The sequence below is a fragment of the Hibiscus syriacus genome, unplaced genomic scaffold (assembly GCF_006381635.1).
Source record: "Hibiscus syriacus cultivar Baekdansim isolate YM2019G1 unplaced genomic scaffold, ASM638163v2 tig00110549_pilon, whole genome shotgun sequence".
Lineage (NCBI taxonomy): Eukaryota > Viridiplantae > Streptophyta > Magnoliopsida > Malvales > Malvaceae > Hibiscus > Hibiscus syriacus.
In genome coordinates this window covers 199,903-224,152 of record NW_024062776.1, presented here as the reverse complement: position 1 = coordinate 224,152, position 24,250 = coordinate 199,903, and the positions used below count along the sequence as shown (strand labels likewise).

The window sequence follows — 24,250 nt, the reverse complement described above, 5'->3', positions numbered from 1 at the left end:
GGAGAATGATCCAACACATATATGTTGTCCCTATATTTCAGCCACTGTACTGTAAATACGAGTGATGACTATGAGAGAGCTTGTAATACAAAGCTCCCTAGTATTTATTAATTATTACTCTCTTCCCCGTTTTTTACTACGTTGTAATTACAAGTCTACTTGAATGAGCAGTGGAAATGGCATGTGTCCCTGTTTCAGCGTATCGAAGCCTTGACTGAAGGTCTCCTAAGCCCTTACCTGCCCCTAATTTTAGAGTATACCCCAATGGCCAGTTCTATATCCCGGCCAAAAGTGGCAACTACCAGGGAAGCTGAAGTTGGATTTTATAATATGGATCAAGTGAATTCATATGTTCTCAGACCCTAAAATCTAGTCTTTCTTCATCTAAATTAACTGATACATAATCTAATCCCCCCTCTCCTATGCCCCATAGGATGAAGATTATTTACATACATTTTCCTCCATACTTCATTTCCATTACTTCATTCGTTCAAGACCAAAAATCCCACCACTGATACCCACTGCCGGACGGATCAAAGAGAGCATCAGATTCGAAACCGTGCCAGTCTTCCGGTGATGTTAAGGCACCATCAGCTGGTTCCACTATGCTTATAAGTTCAGGCTCTTCTTCTAGTATGAAATAGCCACTATCATCATCGGACAACACTCCGACTGCATGTTCCGATCTTTCCATTGAAAAGCTCAGCTTGTCGTCAACTTGCCCAATACATTGCTCTTCCTCTTTCGGCTTCTTAAGCAAATTGTTCAGCTTCTGCAACTGTTGCTCAAAGAAAGGAACTTCATTAGCGTCTTTGTAAAGAAAACCCCATTTCTTTAATCAAAGTTTAAGATGAGGTACTTGCCTGAGACAGTAAAGCCTCTTTTTCCTTCTTTAGGGCTTCGAACTTGGAGGCTAGATTGTTGTAATTGTCTTGTAGGGTGGCGTAGTCTCGTTCGAGGTCCTTGGACTTCCTTCTGGCTCTCTTGTTCTGGAACCATATGGCCACCTGCCGGGGCTGCAATCCCAAGTCTTTAGCCACCTGATACTTTTTTCGAGGATGGAGCCTGGATTCGGATTCGAATATCGATTCCAACGATCGGATTTGATCGTTGCTGAATCTTCTCTTGTTCTTGTTCTTTCTTTTGCTTCTTCTTGTTGTTGTTGTTGTGAATTCAGTCGTGCTGCAAAAAGGATATTCCATGTTCATGATCTCCTCAGTATGATCAGCAGGAAATCTTGGAGCCTTCATGTATGATTATCACGACCACTATTACTGAAACAAAAACAGAGGTGGAAAAGGGAATGTTTTACATAGCATTTAAAGCGCCTTCCATATACCTATATATGCCCCATTTCTATAGGTTATGAATAACTGATCACGTGGGTAGTAAAAAAATTATTATTAAGTTGATATCTTACGAATATGGTAAATGTTAAAGATATAAATTTTTAATATAAAATAATTGAGAGTTATCTTTAAATATATTTTATTTTATATTTATCTATTTTTTATCATTTTAATTTTTAAGGTTTCATCTTATTAATTCAAATCAATTCAGATCGTATACTAATTTTGATAGATGAGTCTTCCGTTAAGAATTTTTTATATTCACAAGAACTCAAACTTAAAATCTACTTAAAAGATATAAAATTACTTACTACTTAAACCAATACGTATATATACTTCCACGTGTCATCCAGTGAACCAATAGCGACTTGAACACCTGGCACCTCCGACCAGGTCAAAACCCGTATCACCTGACGTAGTCTTTCTTGTCCGGTAATTTGAGGTGACCTGTCCGTAATTTGTGGCTCAGAAAGATCGGCGTAACCTTATCGGATGTTCACCCTTAAATATCGTAGCTTAATGAAAGTCTCTGCCTGTGGGGACAAGGTTTTTTTCGAACTACAGGTGTCTGTCTTACTTGGCTTTTCCACGGGTCACTGTCTGCCTGCCACGTTGGTATGAACACAATTTTTTTATCATTTTTTATAGACCATTAGTATTAATTTTGGGTCTAAGCTAACTTGTAATAAAGATTCAATAAGAAATCGATGTGCCAACTAAAAGCTAGACGAATAAAAGTTTTCTTTAATGAACCTTTTCATTTTAATTTTTTGTTTATTTTTTTTTATATTTAATTTATTGATCGATTAATTCAGATCAAATATTATAAAGTAAGGAAGAGTGACCCTCCCAAATAAATTTACTCCATTCGTAATGGTCAAGATTCGAACATCTGACTTTTCTTAAAGAATATAGTGTTTTATTTTACTAGATCAACTTATTATTGATTTTAATTATTTATTTTTAGTTGTTTATAACATTAACTAAATACGTGACACGTTGGCATTGAAATTTACACACAAATGGTTTAGTAAATTCAGAACTTGAAAGTGAAAAGGAAACTAAAATATGATTGATATAGAAGAAGAGATTTAATATGACTTAATCATGTTAATTTTTTATAGATAATGTAACACCCTCAACCCGTACCTGACCCGAATACGAGTCTGAGATGTCACATTGCTTTTTAAATACTTTTCCTTACAAAATAACAAACATTTGAATTTATTTAAGAAAATACGATAATATATTATTAAATTATATTCGGTATAAAATTTTTGAGATAAAAATGTATTTATGAACAATATTATACGTTACGAACAGTAACCTGCTACAGTACCGTGAACAGAAACCTGCTACAGTATCCAAAATGTTAAATTTTCCAAATTACAAAAAGGGTACTGATTCCCTGCTACAGGGTATCGATACCCCTGCTACAGTATTTCCGTAAAATATATAAGACTTGTAAAAATTTCACCATTCATTACTATACATTTACATTTACATAAATACGTTTAAAACATTACAAAAGTCGATCAGAGCATACATACTAAACAACTCTATTAACATGCCAACACATATATTACATAAACGAACATACTTTGTAAAGTTCTTCTGATATGATCTTCAAAGATGGTATGTTGCGTTGATGCTCTTAAGATCGATCTTCTTACTTTTCTGTACCTACGTGTAAATCACTTACACGCTAAGTCATAGACTTAGTGAGGCATATAAATATAATAATGATACATTCCTTATGAATATGAACATGCAATCTATCCATTCAATCATATAACATGTAATTCAATATGGTAACATACAACAATAATATGCAATTACTTTGATAACATTTTATAAGCTCATGTACATTACTGAGAACTCAAGGTATTGAGTATCTTGAGGTTGTGCACTATTGTTGTCACCACAGCTCGTATAAATCTCATTGAGTGGCATATGAAATTTGTCCCGAAACCTGTGAATATGTCCCAAAGGACCTATGAGTTATCCCGGAGAACCTATGAAACCCTCGACTCTTGGCATGTCAACTATACCTATAGCTCTCATATTGTATACTATGGGCATTATTCTTATGTTTCATATGTTCATGTCATTTCTCTTGTGATCACATAGCTCATATTGTGATCACATATCTCATATCACTTATCATATCACATGTGCATTTAAATCTATTCACATATATACTTATCTATGTATCATAATAATTACCATGTATGCATGTTCATGTGCTCATGTCATTTCTCTTGTGATCACATAGCTCATATCACTTATCATATCACATGTGCATTTAAATCTATTCACATATATACCTTATCTATGTATCATAATAATTACCATGTATGCATGTTCATAACTATTATACTATAAAAATCAACATAGGAATTAGACTTATCACAAGTCTTATTCCATTGTACTATACTTATAATATGCACTCACCTTGGCCTTGCTTTCGTTGATTCAATTCTAACTCTTTGATTGTTCTGGAATATGATTACGTTTTATATCTACATAAACATAATTTTCAAGATGGTTATCAGAAGTCTAACCCTTGTAATTTGATACTAATAACTTAGACTAATTTAATGAACTAAACTTCAACTTTTCTTTTAGGGGGGTATCGATACCCTCCTTAGGGTATCGGTACCCTTATTACGTTCTGGAATTTTCACCCGAAAATTCATCAACTCATCACTCAATTTTCTCATACAAAATTCCTTCATACCACCAAACTTAACTACAACCATTTTAACTAACTTTTATCATTTCAACACTTTATTATTTCCAATACTTCATTCAAATTCTTAAACTAAGAATCATACCCAAATTTCAAACATGTTATTAATCAATTCTAACACTCCATATTCCTTAATTAACCTCTTGACAAGTCAAAAATCTTATTCAAACTTCAAAACTCATACATATCAAAATTTCATCAAAAACCCAATTTTCAAATCTATCTCTAAAACATTTATCTTGTTGTTTTAATGTCATATAAGCTTTCCTTTAGCTTATATAACATCCAAACTTCAATTTCCAAGCTAAAAATCAAAGAAACGACCAAGGTTCAGATTCTTACCTTAAGCTTGGGTGCCTCACGTTTGGGAGAAGAAGATGAGAGAATTGCTTTGGAAACTTATTTCCTTTCCATGGATCCAACGTGTTTCCCTTATATTATAAGGGAATAAAAATCTTTCAGGTTAAATGACAATTTTGCCCTTTATTTCATTTCATATTTACTAACAATCATTTTTGAACTATTCAAATATTCTACCTTAATCACCAAATTCTGAATTTTTACAATTTAGTCACTAACTCATTGTTTGGGATGTTACAGATAAAATAAAAAATAATTATTTATAATGTAGAGATCACAAAATATATAAATACATAATATGCTTTCAATGTTTTTATAAAACTTATATCCACAATCAGGGGAAGAGCTTTCTTAGGGCTCAACGGGGTTCTGAATCTTCTAAAAAAAATTATGTCGATATATTTTGATCTAAAAGTATTTTAGTTCAGGTAAAAAATATTCAAATTATAAAATATAAGAATTTATTAAATATTTGAGGCTTAAGAATAACATTTGCCCCACTCGTAGACCTCATTTATTATTTTTGCACTTATTGTATATTCATATCAATATAGCCCTCAAATTACTTAATTGCATCATTATATACTCTATTCCTAACTTAAAACCCTAAATTATAAATTTTAGTTAGGGTTTAGGGTTTAGAGGCTATGAGTTATGGTTTAGGATTTATAATTTATGATTTCAAGTTAGGAATAGGGTATAAAATGATGCAATTGAGCAACTTTGAGGACTAAACTGATGCGAAAATACGATAGAGATAAAAATGATAGGGGTCCACTACAGGGGCAAAGATGACCCTTTGCAATATTTAATCAAGTAGGGGTTTAACTAAAGAATGATAATTCAATGTTCTCAATTTTTTTGTCTAATAACAATTTAGGTCATTATAAATTTAAATATTAGACAAATTAGACATTATCTTCTATGTTTAAATACTTAGTAAGTCATTTTATTTTTCCTAAAAAATCAATATTTTGAATCCTGTCTATATTTAATATTAACTTCGTCTCTGTCCACATATAATCTCTAAAAATATACAAATTATAAAGTTATTATATTTTCTAAAATAATTATCTCTCATGATTCTAAAGTTTAAATATACTTTCTATTTATAGACTTTATTTAATAATCAATTGTTGTTCCATAAATATATTTATCAAAAAACTTAATCATTTTATAATTTTTAATCGTTAGAACTATAAAATTTTATTTAATTTCCAATTCAAATTCAAATTAATATATTAAAATATATTTAGACAAATAAAAAACTGTCAAATTTATTTACGAATTAATCAAATGTTTAAGAGACTTCATTTAAATATTTGATGTGTTAGGTGAATGGGCCTTTGTAAACCTAGTCTCCTTACTCAGCATTATAAGATGGATTATGATCTTGAATTGTTTGTTGGTGACGTGATATATAAGCTCTCTCAAGAGAGGCGTGATAGAGCACAAGGTTTTTAACCTTGAGGTCTGGGATCGAGTTTCACGGTGGGCAATTCATAATTGCTGAAGGTCTTCCACGGAAGTTACTCTCAACCTAGCGTTGGGGGCAACCTATTGCCCTACCTCCCCTTACCCGCCTACTACCCTACCTCCCCTTACCCCATTACGTATGGGAAAAAGGGTCAGCTAAAAAGAGAGGGGATGTTATAGTGGTGTTTTCATATCTATTTTCCTTTGGTCTACGTAGAAACAACAACGCGTTGGATTTTTTTTGTTAACCCAATCCAAAAATTAAATATCCTACACTTGACTCTGACTCGATTTTTTAGAGTATAAATTCGATTAGATATGACCCAATCTGGTACAAATTAAGGATTTAATTAAAATAATAATAAAATTTTTAAGAAAATTACATTATTATCCTCGTATCGGATCGGGTCAAAGTTTTTCATCTAAACCCAATCCGACCCGACCAAACTTCAAACCTTAAAAATCTGACCTGACCCGACCCAAACCTGAAATTTCTTTTTCTCATATCAAATCACGGTATTATCATCGAGTCGGGTTAGAGTTTTTTCCTCTAAAGTTGATGAATCTACCAATAATTGGATGCTTCGGACCGGCTACCTGATCCCCTCAATTCCTAGTTTATCGCATGCAATACGTAAGCCTTTTTCCCATATCAAAATCCAACCATAGTTTAGAAAAAACATAACCTCTTTAATGAAGTTAATTATATTAATTAGATGACATAAATTAAGAGAGAAAAGGGTACGAGTGGTAACACAGTGATTAGGAGAGTATTATTGATGTTGACAATAAATTTTGTTTGCATTAGGCGACTCTATGATTGCACTATTAACAGTAGCACAAGATTAAGACAATGAACCTATGAATAACCCTAGAGTGGCCATATCGAACAGGCTATTAAAAACCATGTATGAAACCATCGTATATTAACATGCAATGATCCATATGGACAGACAAGATGGGATTGTATTCGGCTTCGAGGAAGCCAGCCAGCCAGCCAGCGCTTTTTGCCACATTTGCAAGGTTCAAAGGTCTACCAAAGACGGCAGAAAACGAGTGGGGTGGGGGACCTTATCAGATACATACATGTCGAAATCTTGTGGTGTTTTTGTGCAGAAAAGGGATGACATTAGAGTCGCATTCACGGGGTTGTGTGGCTTTGAGTTCAAGGGAGATGGAGAAAGGGGAAGACGAGTGAATTGATGGTGATGACAGGGTCATTAGTTGTCAATGTTAAAATGATTAATGAATGAAATGATTCGGGTGAGTGTTGCTTTGTCAGATCTTTGGATGACGATCAGATTCACACCATGCCAAGTTCTATAGGCTCTTCTTCTAACAAGTGGCCCAAATCCCGTCGTGTGGCTGGAACTCATTGATCCAACTCCGAAGGGTAGCTTCGGAAGTGGGCCAGATTATGAAAGAGAAATCGTTTTCGATGTGAATAATCGATGTTTATGGGCGTGTTTGAAAAGCCACCCAAAAATTACGAGTATTTATATGTAATTTTTTTATAATTGTTTGTATGCTGTATTTTTTTTATTAATTTGGGATAAATACAAGATATTATATGTTCGAAGATAACTCTCAACCATTTTGATATTGAATATTCATATCCGGCATTCCCGGTGATAGAACCCAATACCTAAAGGAATAACAATAATTCATTTATCACTCAAGTTGACAGATTCGCGTGTATTAATATTGTATTTGGATATCTAGGGATCACACTTTATTTTGATTATTTGATGTCCACACATACTCGATATAACTCACACTATGATATGCACTTAATTTATAAAGAAATATCATTTTCAAAGGTTATGAATTTGAACAATTATATCGGTAGAGTATGTGTTATCAATAGATCAAGAAAGTTTTAAACAAACACTACTTAATAATCATCTACGCTACTAAAAAAATTAAATATGACAATTATTAATTACTGATAGCTAGAATATAACCCTTATTTTTATTATTATTTATATTACCTCATAAAATTTTATCCTTACTCGATCCATAAATACACCATATGAATGTTTTGCATCATTTAAACTATATTAAAAAACATTGCTCATAAATTAATATTTTTTAAATTGTTATAAAAATGACTATTTTCCTCCGATTTAGAAAAATCAAATATATTATACACTAAAGTTAAGGACATGTATAATACTTTTATAGTGAGAGCGAATCCAGTCACGTGGGTCAAGTGTAGGTATAAATGAGAAATCAAAATTAACACGAATCAAATTATCTCAAATTCAGTACTTAAAAGAAGGATTATTGTACATAAAGATTTTCGATTCGAAAATCAGAAATTATAAAAATTAATTATAAACCCCTAAACTAATATAAATTTAAACCTAAGCTAGAGACTAATGCAAGTTGAGGAAAATGCAGCCTTTGCTTCCAACTTTTTGATTATAAAATAATTGAAGAGAATGCAGGATTGACATTAACGTCTTGTTTCTTTCTCTGTCTAACACAATTTTCAAGACTGTAAAGGCGTCGAAATGTGGAGCTAGCTAGTGTCGTCGTCTCCGTTTGTCACTGATCAACAGTTGAGCCATTCGCTGCAAAGAACATAGATTATAGAGCATCCCAGCATTTCTCCTAATTCAACTTTACGGTATTATTTTAGTTTTAATTACAAGGAGTGAGAGAGAAAAAAATTGATAGAGATTTTACCATGGAAAAAAACAACGGCATGCACGAAAGAGATAAGAACCCATTAATTCGCGGGAGCTGCCTGTACTGTAGATCATACTGGTCTCGCCTAGTCGTTTTCTCGACAATCACAAAGGAATGTAAATTTTCCCAGAATCCAAACACATCGTAATCGCCATTAACCGGCCATATGATTCTAATCAATGATGACATTAAAATATTTTTACAGGTGGATTTGACCTTAGTTAGCCAAATAGAGAAGTGATGGGAAAAGAGGTAAAGATGAAAAAGGAGAGCTTGGACTCTGACCCTATCTTTCGGTCGTCGCTCGGTTTATTCGCCCATCCCCCCGAAAGAGACACCAGACGAGGGAGGTCCCTTCTCTTTATTACACGTTAACGATTAGACAGTATAACCTAATTGGTTTCTTACTTTCTTTTAGGTTTTGTTTTTCAGTTTTTACTATTATCTTTTCTTATGATTGCTCAATCATCATCCCCTAAATCTCGACTAATGTACTGATTTCTCAGTCAAACTTTGTTGTACGAGGAAATTAACATGGTTTTAATCATCATCAAGATAGGGTTTTAAACATGGTTTAACGTCAAGCCATAACACGCAAAGTAGAGAGAAAATGTAGAACGTTGACGGTGGATAGAGTGAAATCTGAGTGCATGGTGGTCGTGGTCATTTCTGAAACTGAGAAAACAGCTTGTAAGGTCGCCTCTGCTGCCATGTTTTGTCTTCTTTTTATCTGAGTGAGTGATAAATTATTATATAACTATGTAAAATAGGTCTTTGACAAAAAAATAAATAAATTCCACTCCTATTACTCTTCTTTACCACCCCTCACCCATATTTTCTCCCCCAAAAGGCCAAACCATCACTCTCTCATTTCTCTCTCTCAGCACCTTGAACGGAGACGAGACTCTCGGGGGACTAAGAGATAAGAGAAGCCTAGAAACGCAAACACAAGCTCTAAATTTCAAACTCTCTTTCTGAAGAAATTTAGAATCGGGATGTTCGAAGGGAGTATTTCTTTTGAGGGGAATGTTGTCTGGATCGGGGACACTTGCATCGTTGTTGTAATGGATTGAGCCAGGTTGTGCCGGTGTCGTCGGACCAGGCTTCATTCCCCCCAATCATTGCTCCCATATAGGAACTCCATGCGTGGCAGAGGCTAAAATTCCAGATCACGCACTGAACCGTGTAAAGGTTGGGGATTCCAACTTTAATGATGGTTTTTTTTTAATTTTAAGACCATTGGGTATGCTTTTTTTAGAGCTATTAAGGTTGTTGTTAGTTACGTGCGTGGTGCAATGAGAAAGGGTTTTTGACCGATTCGCTTTGTCATCACCACCATTACTCTCTTTTTGTTTTGCTGTGTGTTTTCGGGATGTTGTTTCTGTCAGTAGTAAGTTGCTGTAACCCTCATTTAAAGGCTTCGTCATTACTCATATTTTTCCCATGATGGTTGTTTTTTTTATATGATTCTGATCTGTCAGTTTCTGCTGTTTTAGATCTGGCTTTGAGCTTTGGTTTTCAACGCTGTTCCTTTCCTTCTTCCTTTTTCAGGTCCCTAGGGTTTCCAGGTGGAGAGGCTGGTTAACGGTTCTCTTCCTTCATGATTGATACCTTTGAACAAAGCTTGGCTTCAACCCTAAGCCAAAACTAATGAGAGATGAAAGTCTAGTAGTTACAAACTTACAATATAAATATCCTTCATTCGTACACAATAATACAATATCCATTATGAACTTTCTTCTTCGTTGATGTGAAGCTCTTCACTAAGTTAGATCTGTGCTACCTTTTACCAGCTAGCTTTGCATGATAAAGGAAATGCATTGTCTTGAATTTAATATTGTATGCATCACTGATTGAACATCATGTATATATAGTTGTCTTGTGTTCTTGATATGAAATGAAGGAGCTCACTGTTAATGTTTACAAATCTTGTAGAGCAGGAAGAATGGCAATAACTAGTGTCGAACCGCAGTTTTCAACCATATGAATCAATCCGTTTGCAATGTTGTATTCATCTGACAACAGGTTTTGAAGAGCATTGTGCAGTAAAACATCTGTTGTTTTTTACACAAGTAACTAATATCCACCGGTATATATTTACTTGTGTCTTCTCAACACCCCTACATTGACCAACAATGTCATTACTGTTTACATGCCCAGCCGAAAGGAACGCCCGTGGAGTTTAAAGCTTTAAACGGTGAAAGCTACATTGTATTTAAGTCCTGGTTTAGAACCTAGGAAACAGATGTACTAGTACAAGCTCACTGTGTATGGTTGTATTCCGGCCATTAACACACACAAAAATATCTAAAATATATGATAATTTGACAACTGCCCTATCCGCACCCTTCTAAGCATCCCTGAGACCCTGACCATGACTTAGAACCTAAGTAGACAGGCATAGCCATGCCCATCGCCAATCTGTTTTCCTGTAAGGAGTAAACTACTTATTAGTAGGTTTAAATGATATAGTAACTCAACCCTAATACCTACAGTATAGAGTAGAGAGGGTACAATTTCGTGAATTTTGTACGGCATCCGTTTTAATTGTAGCGAGATAAATACAAGTTTAATAGATAGTGGGCATGTATAGATCTAAAAAGTGATACTCGTCATGGGTAAGGTGTAGGTGATGGGTTTAAGATCTTATCTGTTCTGCATCCGTCCGCCTCACATCCGTTTGTCTACTAGTTACCCGTTATATAAATATCAGACCATTATGAACTTAGATATAATTTCAGAGAGCGGAGCAAAATGGGGTTGGAGATTTGCCATGGAAGGGTCTTCTCTATGGAGGAGGGTTGCTCTGAGGACTGGAACTGTTTGTTTTCGATACTCTTTTATATATTATTTTTTAATTAAATTCTTATTTTTATTTAATAAAATATATATTTTATAAATATATTTAGATAGAATTGTATCGAATTTAAATTTATCTCAAAATATCAAATTATAGAGTATTTAAAATTTTCGGGTCCCGAAAATCTGACCGACCTCATCCATACCCTTCCCTAACGGTTAGATACTTATATAATATGTGAAAGAGAAAACAAGTATCAGCTACAAAAGATATCTTTGACTTTGAAATTTTAATATAATTCTTATATTTTTATTGATATTATATTTTCTGTCTAAATTTTATAAATTCTATCTCTAGCCTATAATTTTATCTCCATTTCTAATTGTGGTCGTTGTTAGACTAGGGTTGTAAACGAACGGAGTTGAGTTCGATTCGATTTAAAAACTTTAAAATAGAGCTCTATTCTGCTCGAAAACTCGTGAGCCTAAAATCTTTAAGCTTAACTCGAATTTGAAATCATGTATTGAAGCTTGAAATGGAAACAAAAAATCTTAACTCGGTTTGAAGCTCTAATGCAAACTCGAATATAAAGCTTAAGTACATGAAAACTTATATTACATTTTATGAAAATCAACACATAAATGTTATATTATTATAATTTATTTTTTTAAAAATAATTTATATTATTTTTTTCGAGTTACTTGTGAGCTTTTCGAGTCAAATATCAAGTAGCTTATTTTGATTTGTTAAGAATTTTGTTCAAATTCCAACTCGAGTCAAACCCATTCGAACCTAGTATTTATTGAGCTTTGATCGATTAAAGCTCCAGTAACTCGTAATCTACATATCTTATTTACAATCCTAGATTAGATGCATTTTAATTTTTTGTAAAATTAAAAGAATTTAATTTAAAATTTAAATATAATATAATAAAAAATAATCAATATAAATAACAAGAATAAATATTAAAAAAATTAAAAAAAATACATAAAGAACTGTCAAATTTGAGCACAGTAAATGAGTAAAACTAGAGGTTGACCGTAAAACAAATAATGTCTAATATCAAATAAATTTCTCCTTCCGGTAATTTTTGTTTATTACTATTAACACTCCGCGGTAAATATCATTAATAAACGATCAAATATGTTTTGTAAAAGCAGTGTCAATGACCAATGTTGACCATCTGTTTGGATCTTGAGTTGTTCATCTGAGCAAACAAATTTACCGCCCTTCTTACCCACGGTTATCCGCCGCGGTAAAATAATCGTGCCCGAAAATTACCCCACCGGGTCTCAGATCCGAAACGCCCGGTTTATCTCCCCAAACGGATATGAAATCATGACCCGCATTGATCTCTAATAAGTCCGCCGCTATGCCCCACTCGCATAGCTTCTCAAGACCCGATCCCGTCGAGAACGGAACCGGTAAAACAGAACCGGTCGCGTTGAAATAAACCACGTTTTGCATGAACTGTTGCAGCAACAGGACGTCGCCGTTTATCATGTTGAAACGGTCCCTGAAACCCGGCCATTCGCGAAAGTCGCCGAGGCAGAGGATCTGAGTTTGGAGCCCGAGTTTCCGAGTCACGTTGACCATTTGGAGAGCTGACGCGCCCAGGAACGTTCCACTTCGATGACGACTTTCGGTTTGACTCGTTTTATCAACTTTTCCAAAACGGCGCCGTTGGATGCCCTGCCTTTGATCAACTTTTTCTTGAGGAAGGGCTGAGGTGTGGTGGTGGGAAATTTGCGTAAGGGGAGGAGCCATTGAAGACTAGGTCGAGAATCGTCGGGAAGACCAGGTGGGGTGGAAGAGGTGAGTTGGAGCAGTGAGCGGTGATTCGGAAGTTGTCGAGTTGAGTTGGTAAGTTTGCGAGTTGGAAAACCGAGGGCGGAGGAGGAGGAGAAGCTTCTTGAGTTGGTCGGGGAGGAGAGGGGCGGGATAGGTAACCCAAGGCGTAACTTAACAAGACGACGATGACGTACGCAGTGGTTCGAGTGAAGAGCGTTGTGACGACGGAAAGCTTGTTCCTTTGGTGGTTATGGAGGTGATGAGAGCGTTGGTCTTCTCTCATGACGGTTCTGGTTTGATCTTCGTATTCGGGTCTCGAAGAAAGGGGCGAAAACAGAGCAATTATTGAAGGATCCAATGTTCATCAACGAATTGAAGAAGAAAATGAGATGGATTAAACCGTTAAAGCTAAGGCCTTGGGTTTGCATTTCCTTTTCTACATTTCTTTCGTGCCAAAATTTGAGAGTGAGAGAGGGAGAGATTGTAACGTTATTTAAGTATCGGCTAATTTACGCGTTTAGTGATTACACTATCAATTTAGTTTGTTTTAGTATTTTAATTTTTAATATTTTTTAAAATTATATCTAAAGTTCAGTTTTTGTTTTATTTTAGTGTTCGCTGTTGAAAGTTTTACTTTTTGTTTTATTTATTCAAAATTTAACATTAAAGTTTTGAAAAAAATAAAAATTTAAGTACTAAAATATAATAAAATTTATAGTTTAGGTACTAAATACGTTAATTTTTTAAGGATTGAGTACTAAAATGAAATGAAAGTTAAATATTAGGCATGATTTTAAAAAAATTAAAATTTTAGATACTAAAATAGACCAAAACTGATAGTTTAAGTATTAAATACGTAATTTACCCTCAAGTATTTTGGCATTTTTGTTTACGACTAAATCCAAAATACAATTTTTTTACTATGGATAAATTTTACAAATCACGACTCATCTTTATTTTTACTTATTTTTTGGACACTAGACATTAAAAACTATACATATCGTCACATAACTTTGAAGTTATTTTTTTTGTTACTTCACCGTATTTTCACTCTTAGCATTATGCTGACAATAAATTTCTTTATCAATTTTTTAATTATCAGTAAGTAGGGATGGCAAATGAGTATAATTTGATGGATTTTCCCTGTATCCGTTTTAATTGATGCTAGGGTGGATATAAATTTAATAGGTAGTAGACGGTGTTAATGTAAAAAGTCATATTTGTCGTGGGTAGTGGATAGGTGATGGGTTTGATACCTTACCCACCCTGCATCCACCCACTCACTATCTACCTACCATATAAATTTTGGATTATTATGAATTTAGGTAAGATTTTAGAGGACCTGTCTTGAAATCTAACCAAATGTTAAAGTATAAATATTTTTAGAATTGAAGTCCGCCATTTCTCCGATCTCAAATTTTCAATTTTTAGAATGTACAATTGGATATAAGTGGTTACGAGATGAGTAGTGAGTATTCAGTTACGAGATGAGTAGTGAGTATTCAGTTAAATAGTGAGTGTGGGGTGAATTTGAGAATGTATATATGTGGGCGGATATGAATTTAAAAATTATACTCATTGTGAATGATGGATAGATAGTGAACACAAAAATATTATGTAGATATAAAAATAGAGGAATAAATATCCATGCATGTTCCGTCCATTTGTCATCCCTACACTTAAGCAACAGCTAATATTTATAAATATTACCCATTTTAAGCTTTTTCATCGAGTTAGACTCATCATTGACGACTCTCTATCGCCTGTCATCCACCCACCATCTCTTGTTAACTTAGTTCATTCCATATACTCAAATTTAGTCACCATAGGCATCAAACTCAAACCTAAAAAACTATACCCACCGCCTCAAATACTATGAAATCATAACAAATTTCTTATTGACCTTCAATTTTGGTGCACTTCTGATGATTAGGGTCTCCATTCGAAGATCCAAATGATATATATGCTAGTCTTGGAACATGAAACACCGTATCTTTGTACGAGTTCCATCTAACGACGAACAATCAAGACTAGAAAATAAGAAACCTAAACCTTCAACGTTACACTTTCAGGAAGATGAAACGAGTTTGACAAAAAAATTGGGACTCATAGACAATTGTTGACGAGGGTTGGCGGTGATCGTTCACAGTGAGTGGTGGCTAGAATTTGGACAGACTGAGAGAAAATAAGAGGAAGAAAAATGAACTTTGATTTTCCCTAAACGATTTAATGATAGAGTGACCGAAACAAGAGTAATTCAAAATTTAAGTTATAAATTTAGAATTATTAAAGCTTAGCGACCTAAACAGGAGTGAGAAGAAAGTTGAATGTTGATTTCTAGAATTTACCCTAAACAATTGGAGTAGCATTTCAACGAATAAGATCTGGCATCTAAAAGAAAAAATGTGTAGAAATGTTCAGTTATACCGTTTTCTTCTTATTAATTTTGGTTCTAATCTTAAATTGTTAAAACGACAGCATCTATAACTACATGAAGTCATAATGTTGTTTGACATTTGGATTTAAACTTCAACTCCATCACGATTTTGAGGGTACACGCTGCCGGGTTGCTGTGCCATTGCAGCAGCCCGAGGATGTTGCATAAAATATCTTCCATGTGTACCGTCATCTGGGGTCAAGATTTTATGTTATGAGAACGGACTTGTACAATTTTAGAATATGACAAACTTATAAAATTTAAAAATTTTAGACTGCCACTCCCCCTCGCCCCAGCCCTGACCTGGCTGCAATGGCATTGTTGGCGTAACAGCAGATAGACATTGTTGGCGTCGATTGTGGTTAAGCATCCTCAATTGAAGCCAGATACATCATAGTAAGTAAATAAAATTTTGTTATTAAGAAGGCTTCAAAGGTTCATGTACTTTTTTTTCTCTTTTAATATGATTCTTCAACTCATAAAATAAACTGAATATAGTTTTTTGACTAATGTTTTTCTGCCGTTAACCGTTATGGTACTGACTTGATAGTTTATGGCGGTCCACGGTACTAACGTGGCAATCCATTAGTCATGTTTGAGTTTCCAATTTAATTCATATATCATATCATCCGTCACATTATCAACCACCATGGATTGTCACATTATCACCGTGGACCGCCACGTCGGTATAGTGAATTATCACGTCAATACTGTAACAACCAACGACGAAAAACATTGGTCAAAAGGTTGCATATGGTTTATTTTCTGAGAGAGGACCATATTGAGAGAGAAAGTTAATACGAGTGCCATATTGATTTTTTTCAAAAGTACCTATTCTTAATAATTTAACTTAATAAGAGTTTAATAATGAATTAGATTTGTACACGTAAATGCTGAGAATATCGATGGGGTGAGTAGCCGGGAAAGTGTCAGTGTTGGAAAGTGGAAGGTTAGAGGTAACCTTCTTTAACCAATGGAGCCACTAATTAGGATTCTCTCTCGTTGCCACCTAAACTCCACCGGCCAATCTTCCTTCACTTTCCACGTCCCTCTCGCTTGACCTTTTAATCTATGCTTTCTTCATCCATTGTTGAGCTTTGAAACACCACTTGAACACCCACTTTTTGTTTGATTTCCTGCCAATAACCAAAGCACTCTTCCAGCTTTCTTGAAAACAATCTCACATGGCGGCACAGTCATCAATCAGCAGCTCCCAGGACACCTATTCTCCAGTTTTTTTTCTTCAACTTTTTGACTAAAAAAATGGGATTTCAAAATTCCGAATCCCTTTCTTTTATTATTACTGAACCACATGTGTTCTTACGGTGGTTGAGCTATCTATCCTTTCTCGGAATTACCAACAATTAATTCAACACTCTGTTTCCTTCCAGCTTCCCCCTCTTTTCTGTTCTTTGTAGTTATTGTTTGTATTTAATACCTATTGGTCTAGCTTCCCTGTGCCTCAGATTTCATAAGCCAATTTTTTTCTCCTTTTATAGGTGATTTTAGTTCATCTTCTTTGATTAGAAACAAGCAAACGAAACCATATTCCTTAGAAGAACAATGGACGGGGATCGCATAGAGATGGAGAAAGAGCGGCTGACTGTGGAAATGGCGTTTAGAGACTCGTCCTCCGCAGTCATCAAGATCCGTAGAAGGTTGCCTAATTTCTTGCAATCCGTGAAGCTTAAATACGTTAAGTTGGGTTATGGTTATTCATGCAACCCTGCCACCATACTCATGTTTGTTTTAATCTTACCGCTGTTCGTCGAAACGTTGGTTCAGTTCACTGGTCTGAATCTGGACAGGGTTTCCGAGATATGGACCAACCAAGCCCTTCGACTCGAGAGCATTGATGCTGCTACGAGACTATGCGGTTCGTTATTCCTGTTCATCCTCTTCGGTCTCTACTACGCGAAGCGGTCTAGGCCGGTTTATCTCGTCGACTTCGCTTGCTACAAGCCTGAAGATGATCGTAAAATGTCGGTGGACTCGTTCTTGAAGATGACTGAAGAGAGCGGCGCTTTCACGGAGGATACGCTTCAGTTTCAGAGAAGGATATCGACCCGGTCAGGTCTAGGCGACGAGACGTATTTCCCGAGAGGGATAACATCTTCGCCGCCAAATCTGTGCATGGAAGAGGCTCGAGCTGAAGCTGAAGCTGTCATGTTCGGAGCGGTAGACGAACTATTCGCGAAAACCGGAGTTAACCCGAGGGATATCGGTATCCTTATGGTGAACTGTAGCTTGTTTAATCCAACGCCCTCGCTGTCAGCCATGATCGTAAACCATTACAAGCTACGTACAGATATCAACAGCTAAACCATTACAAGCTACGCACAGATATCAACAGCTATAATCTCGGGGGAATGGGTTGCAGTGCGGGGCTAATATCGATCGATCTCGCTAAAAGCCTCCTCCAATCGAATCCCAACACGTATGCCTTGGTGGTGAGCACCGAAAACATCACTCTCAACTGGTATTTCGGGAACGACAGATCCATGTTGCTATGCAATTGCATATTCCGTATGGGCGGAGCCGCGGTGTTGTTGTCGAACAAGCCACGAGACAAGGCTCGTTCACGTGGTTCGAACCCACAAAGGAGCCGACGACAGACACTACAACTGCGTTTACCAAAGAGAGGATGACAAAGGAACCATCGGGGTTTCATTGGCCCGTGAGCTAATGGCCGTGGCCGGTGACGCTCTGAAAACCGATATCACCACCTTGGGTCTCCTCGTTTTACCCTTCACGGAGCAGTTCATGTTTTTCGTGTCCCTTGTTCGAAGGAAGCTATTGAAAGCCAAAGTGAGTCCTTATATATCCGATTTCAAGCTCGCCTTCGAGCATTTTTGCATCCACGCCGGTGGAAGGGCGGTGCTGGATGAATTACAGAAGAACTTGCAGCTAACGGAGTGGCACATGGAGCCATCGAGGATGACACTGCACAGATTTGGTAACACTTCGAGCAGCTCATTATTGTATGAGTTGGCTTACACGGAGGCCAAGGGTCGGGTGTCGGGCGGCGACCGGGTGTGGCAGATTGCATTCGGGTCGGGTTTTAAGTCTAACAATGTTGTTTGGAAAGCACTCAGGCCGACTCCATGAACGAGTCAAGAGGTAACCCGTGGAAGACTGAAATTGATAAGTATCCGGTCAAGATATCTATGGCTTGATGCCTCCGATTGTCCAAGTGGTCTCATCATTTAAATTTGCATATGAATGGTGACCTGGCTCGGAGCGGTGGACCTCTCGCGGTTGGTGGTTGGCCGTAGGCGGTGGTGTTCACTTCTATATTCTTAATTGTTCTTCTAATATTTTCCTTTTTTAAAAAAAATACTTCCTTGAATGTTATCAAAATATATTGATTAATATAAATTTTCAATTAAAAAATATAATCACCTACCCTAGTAGCCCCATCGAACCATTTATTCTCTCTTTTTTCACTTACTTTATTGTTATATTTCTCACCATATTCTTCTTGTCCTCTATTTTTTACACACTTTCAACACTGTCACTCCGCCCACCACCGTCACCACCCACGAACCATCCTCCCTCTTTCACTTTCTATCCACTTTTACACTACATATAGCCTCACGTTTGTATTCACTTTACAATGACAGACCAAAACCAACCACCGCAGGATCCTCCGCCTCAGCAACCACCACCTAACATGGGCGAAGGAAAGACTCCTAAACCCAACCTTCCAACCCCCGTGCAAGGAGGCGCAGCCCATCGGTCCTTTTGCTTGTGCGTTTTATCTTCCTCCTCTTAGCAGGTGCCGCGGTACTCACCGTGTGGCTCGTCTACCATCCCCGCAAGCCTCGTTTCGTCGTCGTCGGTGCCGCCGTCTACGAACTCAACGCCACATTACAACCCTACATCTCCACTTCCATGCAGTTCACTATCGTCACGAGAAACCCCAACAAGAGAGTCTCCATCTCTTACAACAAGTTGCAAGCTTACGTCTCGTATAGAAACCAACAGATCACTCCCACAATAGACTTACCGCCTCTGCACCACAAGACGAAGAGCACGGTGTCTCTGTCGCCTGTACTCGGCAGCGGATGGTCCCGGCGTTCGGGGAGGTGGTGAATGGACTGATGATAGACGAGACTTACGGTGTGGTGGCGTTGAAGGTGGTGCTGTTGGGAAATTAAGATGGAAAGCCGGTGCTATCAGGACACAGAAGTATGGATTTTACGTGAGATGTGATGTTTGGGTTGGTTTGAAAAAGGGTGTCGCCGGACCCGTATCTTTGCTCGGAGCTCCTCCGTGTAAAGTCGATATATGAAACTCCGTAAGTAGCTTTGGTACTTAACTGAATAAACTATATATCTGCCGACATGCAATAATAATGCAAATTAGGTTTTCTTCGATTCTTCTTCCATTTTCCTTTCTTTATCATCTTACTATGTTCAGCTCCATCCATTGTTAACGATGTTGTTAATATAAAAATATTACTATAAAACTGTGAAATTTATAGTCGGATAGATATGATATGTCATATTTTAAAGGAGCATCATATTATTTTTAGGGTAAATTACGCATTTAGTACATAAACTATCAATTTGATCCATTTTAGTATTTAAATTTTCATTTTTTTCAAAACCATATCTAACCTTTAGTTTTCATTTTATTTTAGTATATTACCGTTAAAAACTTAACGTGTTCATTACATAAACTATAAGTTTTGGTCCGTTTTGATACTTAAACTTTCAATTTTCTCAAAACTTAATATTAAATTTTGAACAGATACTAAAATGAAACAAAAATTAATTTTTTTAATGGCTGGTACTAAAATGAAATAAAAACTAAATTTTAGGTATGATTTTAAAAAATTAAAAGTTTAAATACTAAAACGAATAAAAAATAATAGTTTAAGTACTAAATGCATAATTTACACTTATTTTTAATTATTATAAAATAATTATTTTATTATTTTTCTACTTTATACTCATTTTAAGAAATAAGACGAGGAGAATGGTGGAATATTGTTATTTTTAAAGATGTTAAAGAATTATGAGAGTGTTCAATTTCAAATGTCGAGGATTATCTTTGAACATATATACTTTATATTCATTCTAGATTAATAAAAAAAAATTGTTTGATGAGGAACGCGAATGGTGGGCATAGCATCTATGAATATCAAAATGCTTCAACTGTTTACGGATTCTTCTATATATATATATTTATATATTGAAGTGGAAGTGATCTCAATAGGTATCAGATTCATCATCCTTACGAAAAGGGCTTAACAGCATATATAAGTTGTCGGATAATATATATATATATATATATATATATATGATCTTGATCCGGCATATCCAATTATACTGTATATAATTTTTTTATATTTACATTATTTTATCGAATGAGATAAATGAAAGGTTGAGATTAAAAGTAAAAAAATTAATAACCCAACAAATAGGTCATTCTCTCCAAACTCCATGGATCATAATCATCGTCATCACCACCAGCAGCTTTACATGGAAGTAGCTTACGCCCGCACAAAGGAAACGTCCCATGACCCTCGTCCACCCACCCATCAATGCAATCTCTATGATAGAGGTGACTGTAATTCCCGAGCTCTCTGATTCCTTCGCTTCCCATGATGCACTCCAAACATATCGCACACTCAGCTGAAGATGATCCATCCCCGATATTGGCTCCAAGTTTCGATCTTCCGAATTCAACTACTGGCAGCTCGGTCTTTATCGAAGTCAAGACGACATGAGCCATGAACGGCAGCGGCACCCGAGACGGTAAAGGCCGTTCGTCGTAGTCGTCATCGATATCAACTTCATCATAGTCTTGGTTGCGTTCGAAGAGTTTCTCTACTCGGTTCCGACAGAAGTCTTTCGCCGTCGAGATTAAACCAAGGTCGGACGTTAAGAGAAGACCGACAAGTGTTATCATCAGAAATAGTGAGAAATCAACGGAATCCAAAGGTTGAACCATGCTTCAATGTACTTGAAACCTTAAAGATGGTCCACACAATATATATATTTTACTTTTTTATATTTTGTAGGTTAAATTTTACTTTTTTTATTTGTCGAATAATAGTTTAACTCCATGAACTTGGAAATTTGTGATGTTTTATTATTATTATTATTATTAGGGTAAACTATACGGATAATCCATTATGTTTTTAGTATGTGCGACTTTGGTCACCAGAAGGGGAATGATCTCTAACGTTATCTATATGTTCGATTTTAGTTCTTAACACTATTGATTCGTTCAATTTTATTCCCTTAATCATTAACTCCCGTTTAATTTTAGTCCCTCAGCCATGTTAGGGACTTAAACAAAAGAGACTTAAACAAAAGGGGATTTAACAAATCTAAATCCCGAAGGATTAAAATCAAACATATTTATAACGTTAATGATCATTTCTCCTTAATTTTTAAATTGGTGTCCAAAGTTAGTTAGACACTAAACATAAGAGACTATTTGCATAGTTTACACTTATTATTGAAAAGGCTAGTCAAAGATATAGTCTTTCACTCCTCGTTGTTACTTAATATATATATATATATATATATATATTCAGTGCAAACCTTTTGAGATATTTTTATTTGTCAGCAATTTTTATATCCAACAACTTTTTTTACATGTGCATTAAACATATACATAATGTACAAGTTTTTTTTTCTTAATAGAAGCTTTTAATATTATTAAATTTTTTTAAAAATATTTAAAATTACAATAAAATTTATAATTATCATCGTAAAATAAATATATAGTTTGGACATTTTCCTATAACATTTATTTTCCTATACCATTTAAATTAGTCAATTTAGACCATATAAGAACCATACAATGAAAATATTAAAAACTCGGACAAAAAATAGATACTAACAAATTTGAATAATCGATAAACAAACCGTAAAAGGCAATTAATCTATTGAAAGGCCACAAATCAAAGTCGAACGTCATGAGAAATTATCAACGAACGTAAAATAGCGTATCCAAATTCAATCCAAGAGTCCATAGCAAGGAAGATCAACATGATTATAAATATACGTCATCTTGATCAGTCGTGGCGTCGTCAAATCCCACCATGAGAAAACATAAATAAAAGACCAATCAAATGTCTGAGAAAGAAAACAAAAAACATACCATAAGGGGGTGTTTGGTTCAAGGATTGTGGGATTCCCATGGGATGGAATCCCACATTCCCATGTTTGGTTGGTCGGGAATCTCATTCCCGGTAATGTTTTATTACCAATAGTAGATTTTTTGGGATATATTACCGGGAATGTCATTACCTCCCTTCCCTTAGGTATTGTAACATTACCGGTGTTTTGGACTAAAATGCCCTTAAATTTTTATTTTTTTCAAAAATATTCTTCTTCAGTCATTGAATAATAAAAATTCTACGAAGGTTAAATTAAAAATTTATCCTTAAATTATTTTAGATTTACAAAAAAAATATATAATTAAATTTTTATATAAAGTTCAAGGGTTAAAAAAAATTTACCCTTTCATTAAACCTTTTTTATATTTTTAATTTTGTAAAAAAAATTATATAAATATTATGAATTTAATTTTTAAAGAAAATATATAAATATTTTACAATTTGTAATATTATACAAATATATAATAAGGACAATTTGGTCAAATATACATTCTAATAATCTTTTATTCCTTTAACCAAACACGGTAATCTTACATTCCTGCTAAACCAACCAAACACAAAATACAACATTCCCAGTAATCCTATTCCCTGGTAATATTTTATTCTCACTGGTAATCTTACATTTCGTGAACCAAACGCACCCTAAAGGTAAAGAAAAACATACTGCAAAAATAAAACTATTCTCATTAAAAATCTAAAAAAAAAAAACAAAGAGAAAAAAGATCGACATACAACAATCAACATCAAATTCGGTGCCTTGTTGATATTATATAATATCAAAGAATTATGTATTTCCAACTAGAAGACATGCATACAAACGTTGCAAATTATTCTAAAAGTTATAAGAGTTTAATCGTAAACAATATAATGCATAATCGTAAAATAATTTGTTTATATAAACATAATTATTATTGTAATAATAATTTAAAATAAAATTAATAATAATAATAATAATCGAACAAAAAAGAATTTTTCTACTCTGCAAGCTTCTATGATGCAAACAAAAAGAAGGTTAAGAGTAAAACTAAGGAAAAGAAGACCACTGGGGGTTTATCTAATAAATTTGAGGTTTTATGGGGTGTTGCAACAGTGGATGGCTCTAAGAAGGCTCATGCAGTTTCAGTGGGGTTGTTGTCCTGCTGAATGAGTTAAAGGCCAAGAAGAAAGAGCATATAGATAAGGTCAAGACGGCTAACGAGGTTACTGCTGAGGCAGTGGGGAGTACTATTTCTTCTCATTGATGATAATTTGTTTTGGAATGTTAGGGGGTTCAATAACCCCTAAAGCAAGTCAAAGTGATGAAAAAATGAACATGCTTCATGGAAAACCTTCCCAAGATGGCGAGCCGAGCAATGACAGCATGCTTGGGAACAAGAAGAGGAAACCACACCAATCTGTGCCAATGAACAACAACATTCCTAACCCTGACCTCTGATCAGAGCCAAGTAAT

The 24,250-nt window shown here is 35.1% G+C and overlaps 3 protein-coding genes and 2 pseudogenes across 3 annotated transcripts; 2 read left to right on the top strand and 3 right to left on the bottom strand.

The window, feature by feature from the left end:
* Positions 1-306: 306 nt before the first annotated feature.
* Positions 307-24,250, bottom strand: LOC120131195 (homeobox-leucine zipper protein ATHB-12-like). Its single transcript, XM_039148243.1, has 4 exons — positions 24,240-24,250; positions 19,551-19,558; positions 864-1,329; positions 307-778 (listed from the first exon to the last, which is right to left on the bottom strand). The coding sequence occupies exons 3-4, from the start codon at positions 1,248-1,250 to the stop codon at positions 491-493; spliced, it is 675 nt and encodes a 224-aa protein (XP_039004174.1). The 5' UTR covers positions 1,251-1,329; positions 19,551-19,558; positions 24,240-24,250; the 3' UTR covers positions 307-490.
* LOC120131129 lies at positions 12,535-13,520 on the bottom strand (annotated as a pseudogene).
* Positions 17,208-18,835, top strand: LOC120131197 (annotated as a pseudogene).
* On the top strand, positions 19,276-19,754 carry LOC120131127 (NDR1/HIN1-like protein 26). Its single transcript, XM_039148204.1, has 2 exons — positions 19,276-19,384; positions 19,438-19,754. The coding sequence occupies exons 1-2, from the start codon at positions 19,276-19,278 to the stop codon at positions 19,752-19,754; spliced, it is 426 nt and encodes a 141-aa protein (XP_039004135.1).
* Positions 21,072-21,620, bottom strand: LOC120131126 (E3 ubiquitin-protein ligase RHA2B-like). Its single transcript, XM_039148203.1, has one exon. It carries the CDS (start codon positions 21,618-21,620, stop codon positions 21,072-21,074), a length of 549 nt encoding a protein of 182 aa, XP_039004134.1.

Coding starts and splice junctions, on each gene's coding strand:
- LOC120131127 (XM_039148204.1), top strand. CDS start 19,276: ATGACAGACCAAAACCAACCACCGCAGGATCCTCCGCCTCAGCAACCA. Junction 19,385..19,437: donor TCCAACCCCCGTGCAAGGAG/GCGCAGCCCATC, acceptor TCCTCTTAGCAG/GTGCCGCGGTACTCACCGTG.
- LOC120131126 (XM_039148203.1), bottom strand. CDS start 21,620: ATGGTTCAACCTTTGGATTCCGTTGATTTCTCACTATTTCTGATGATA.
- LOC120131195 (XM_039148243.1), bottom strand. CDS start 1,250: ATGAAGGCTCCAAGATTTCCTGCTGATCATACTGAGGAGATCATGAAC. Junction 779..863: donor AAGAGGCTTTACTGTCTCAG/GCAAGTACCTCA, acceptor TTTGAGCAACAG/TTGCAGAAGCTGAACAATTT.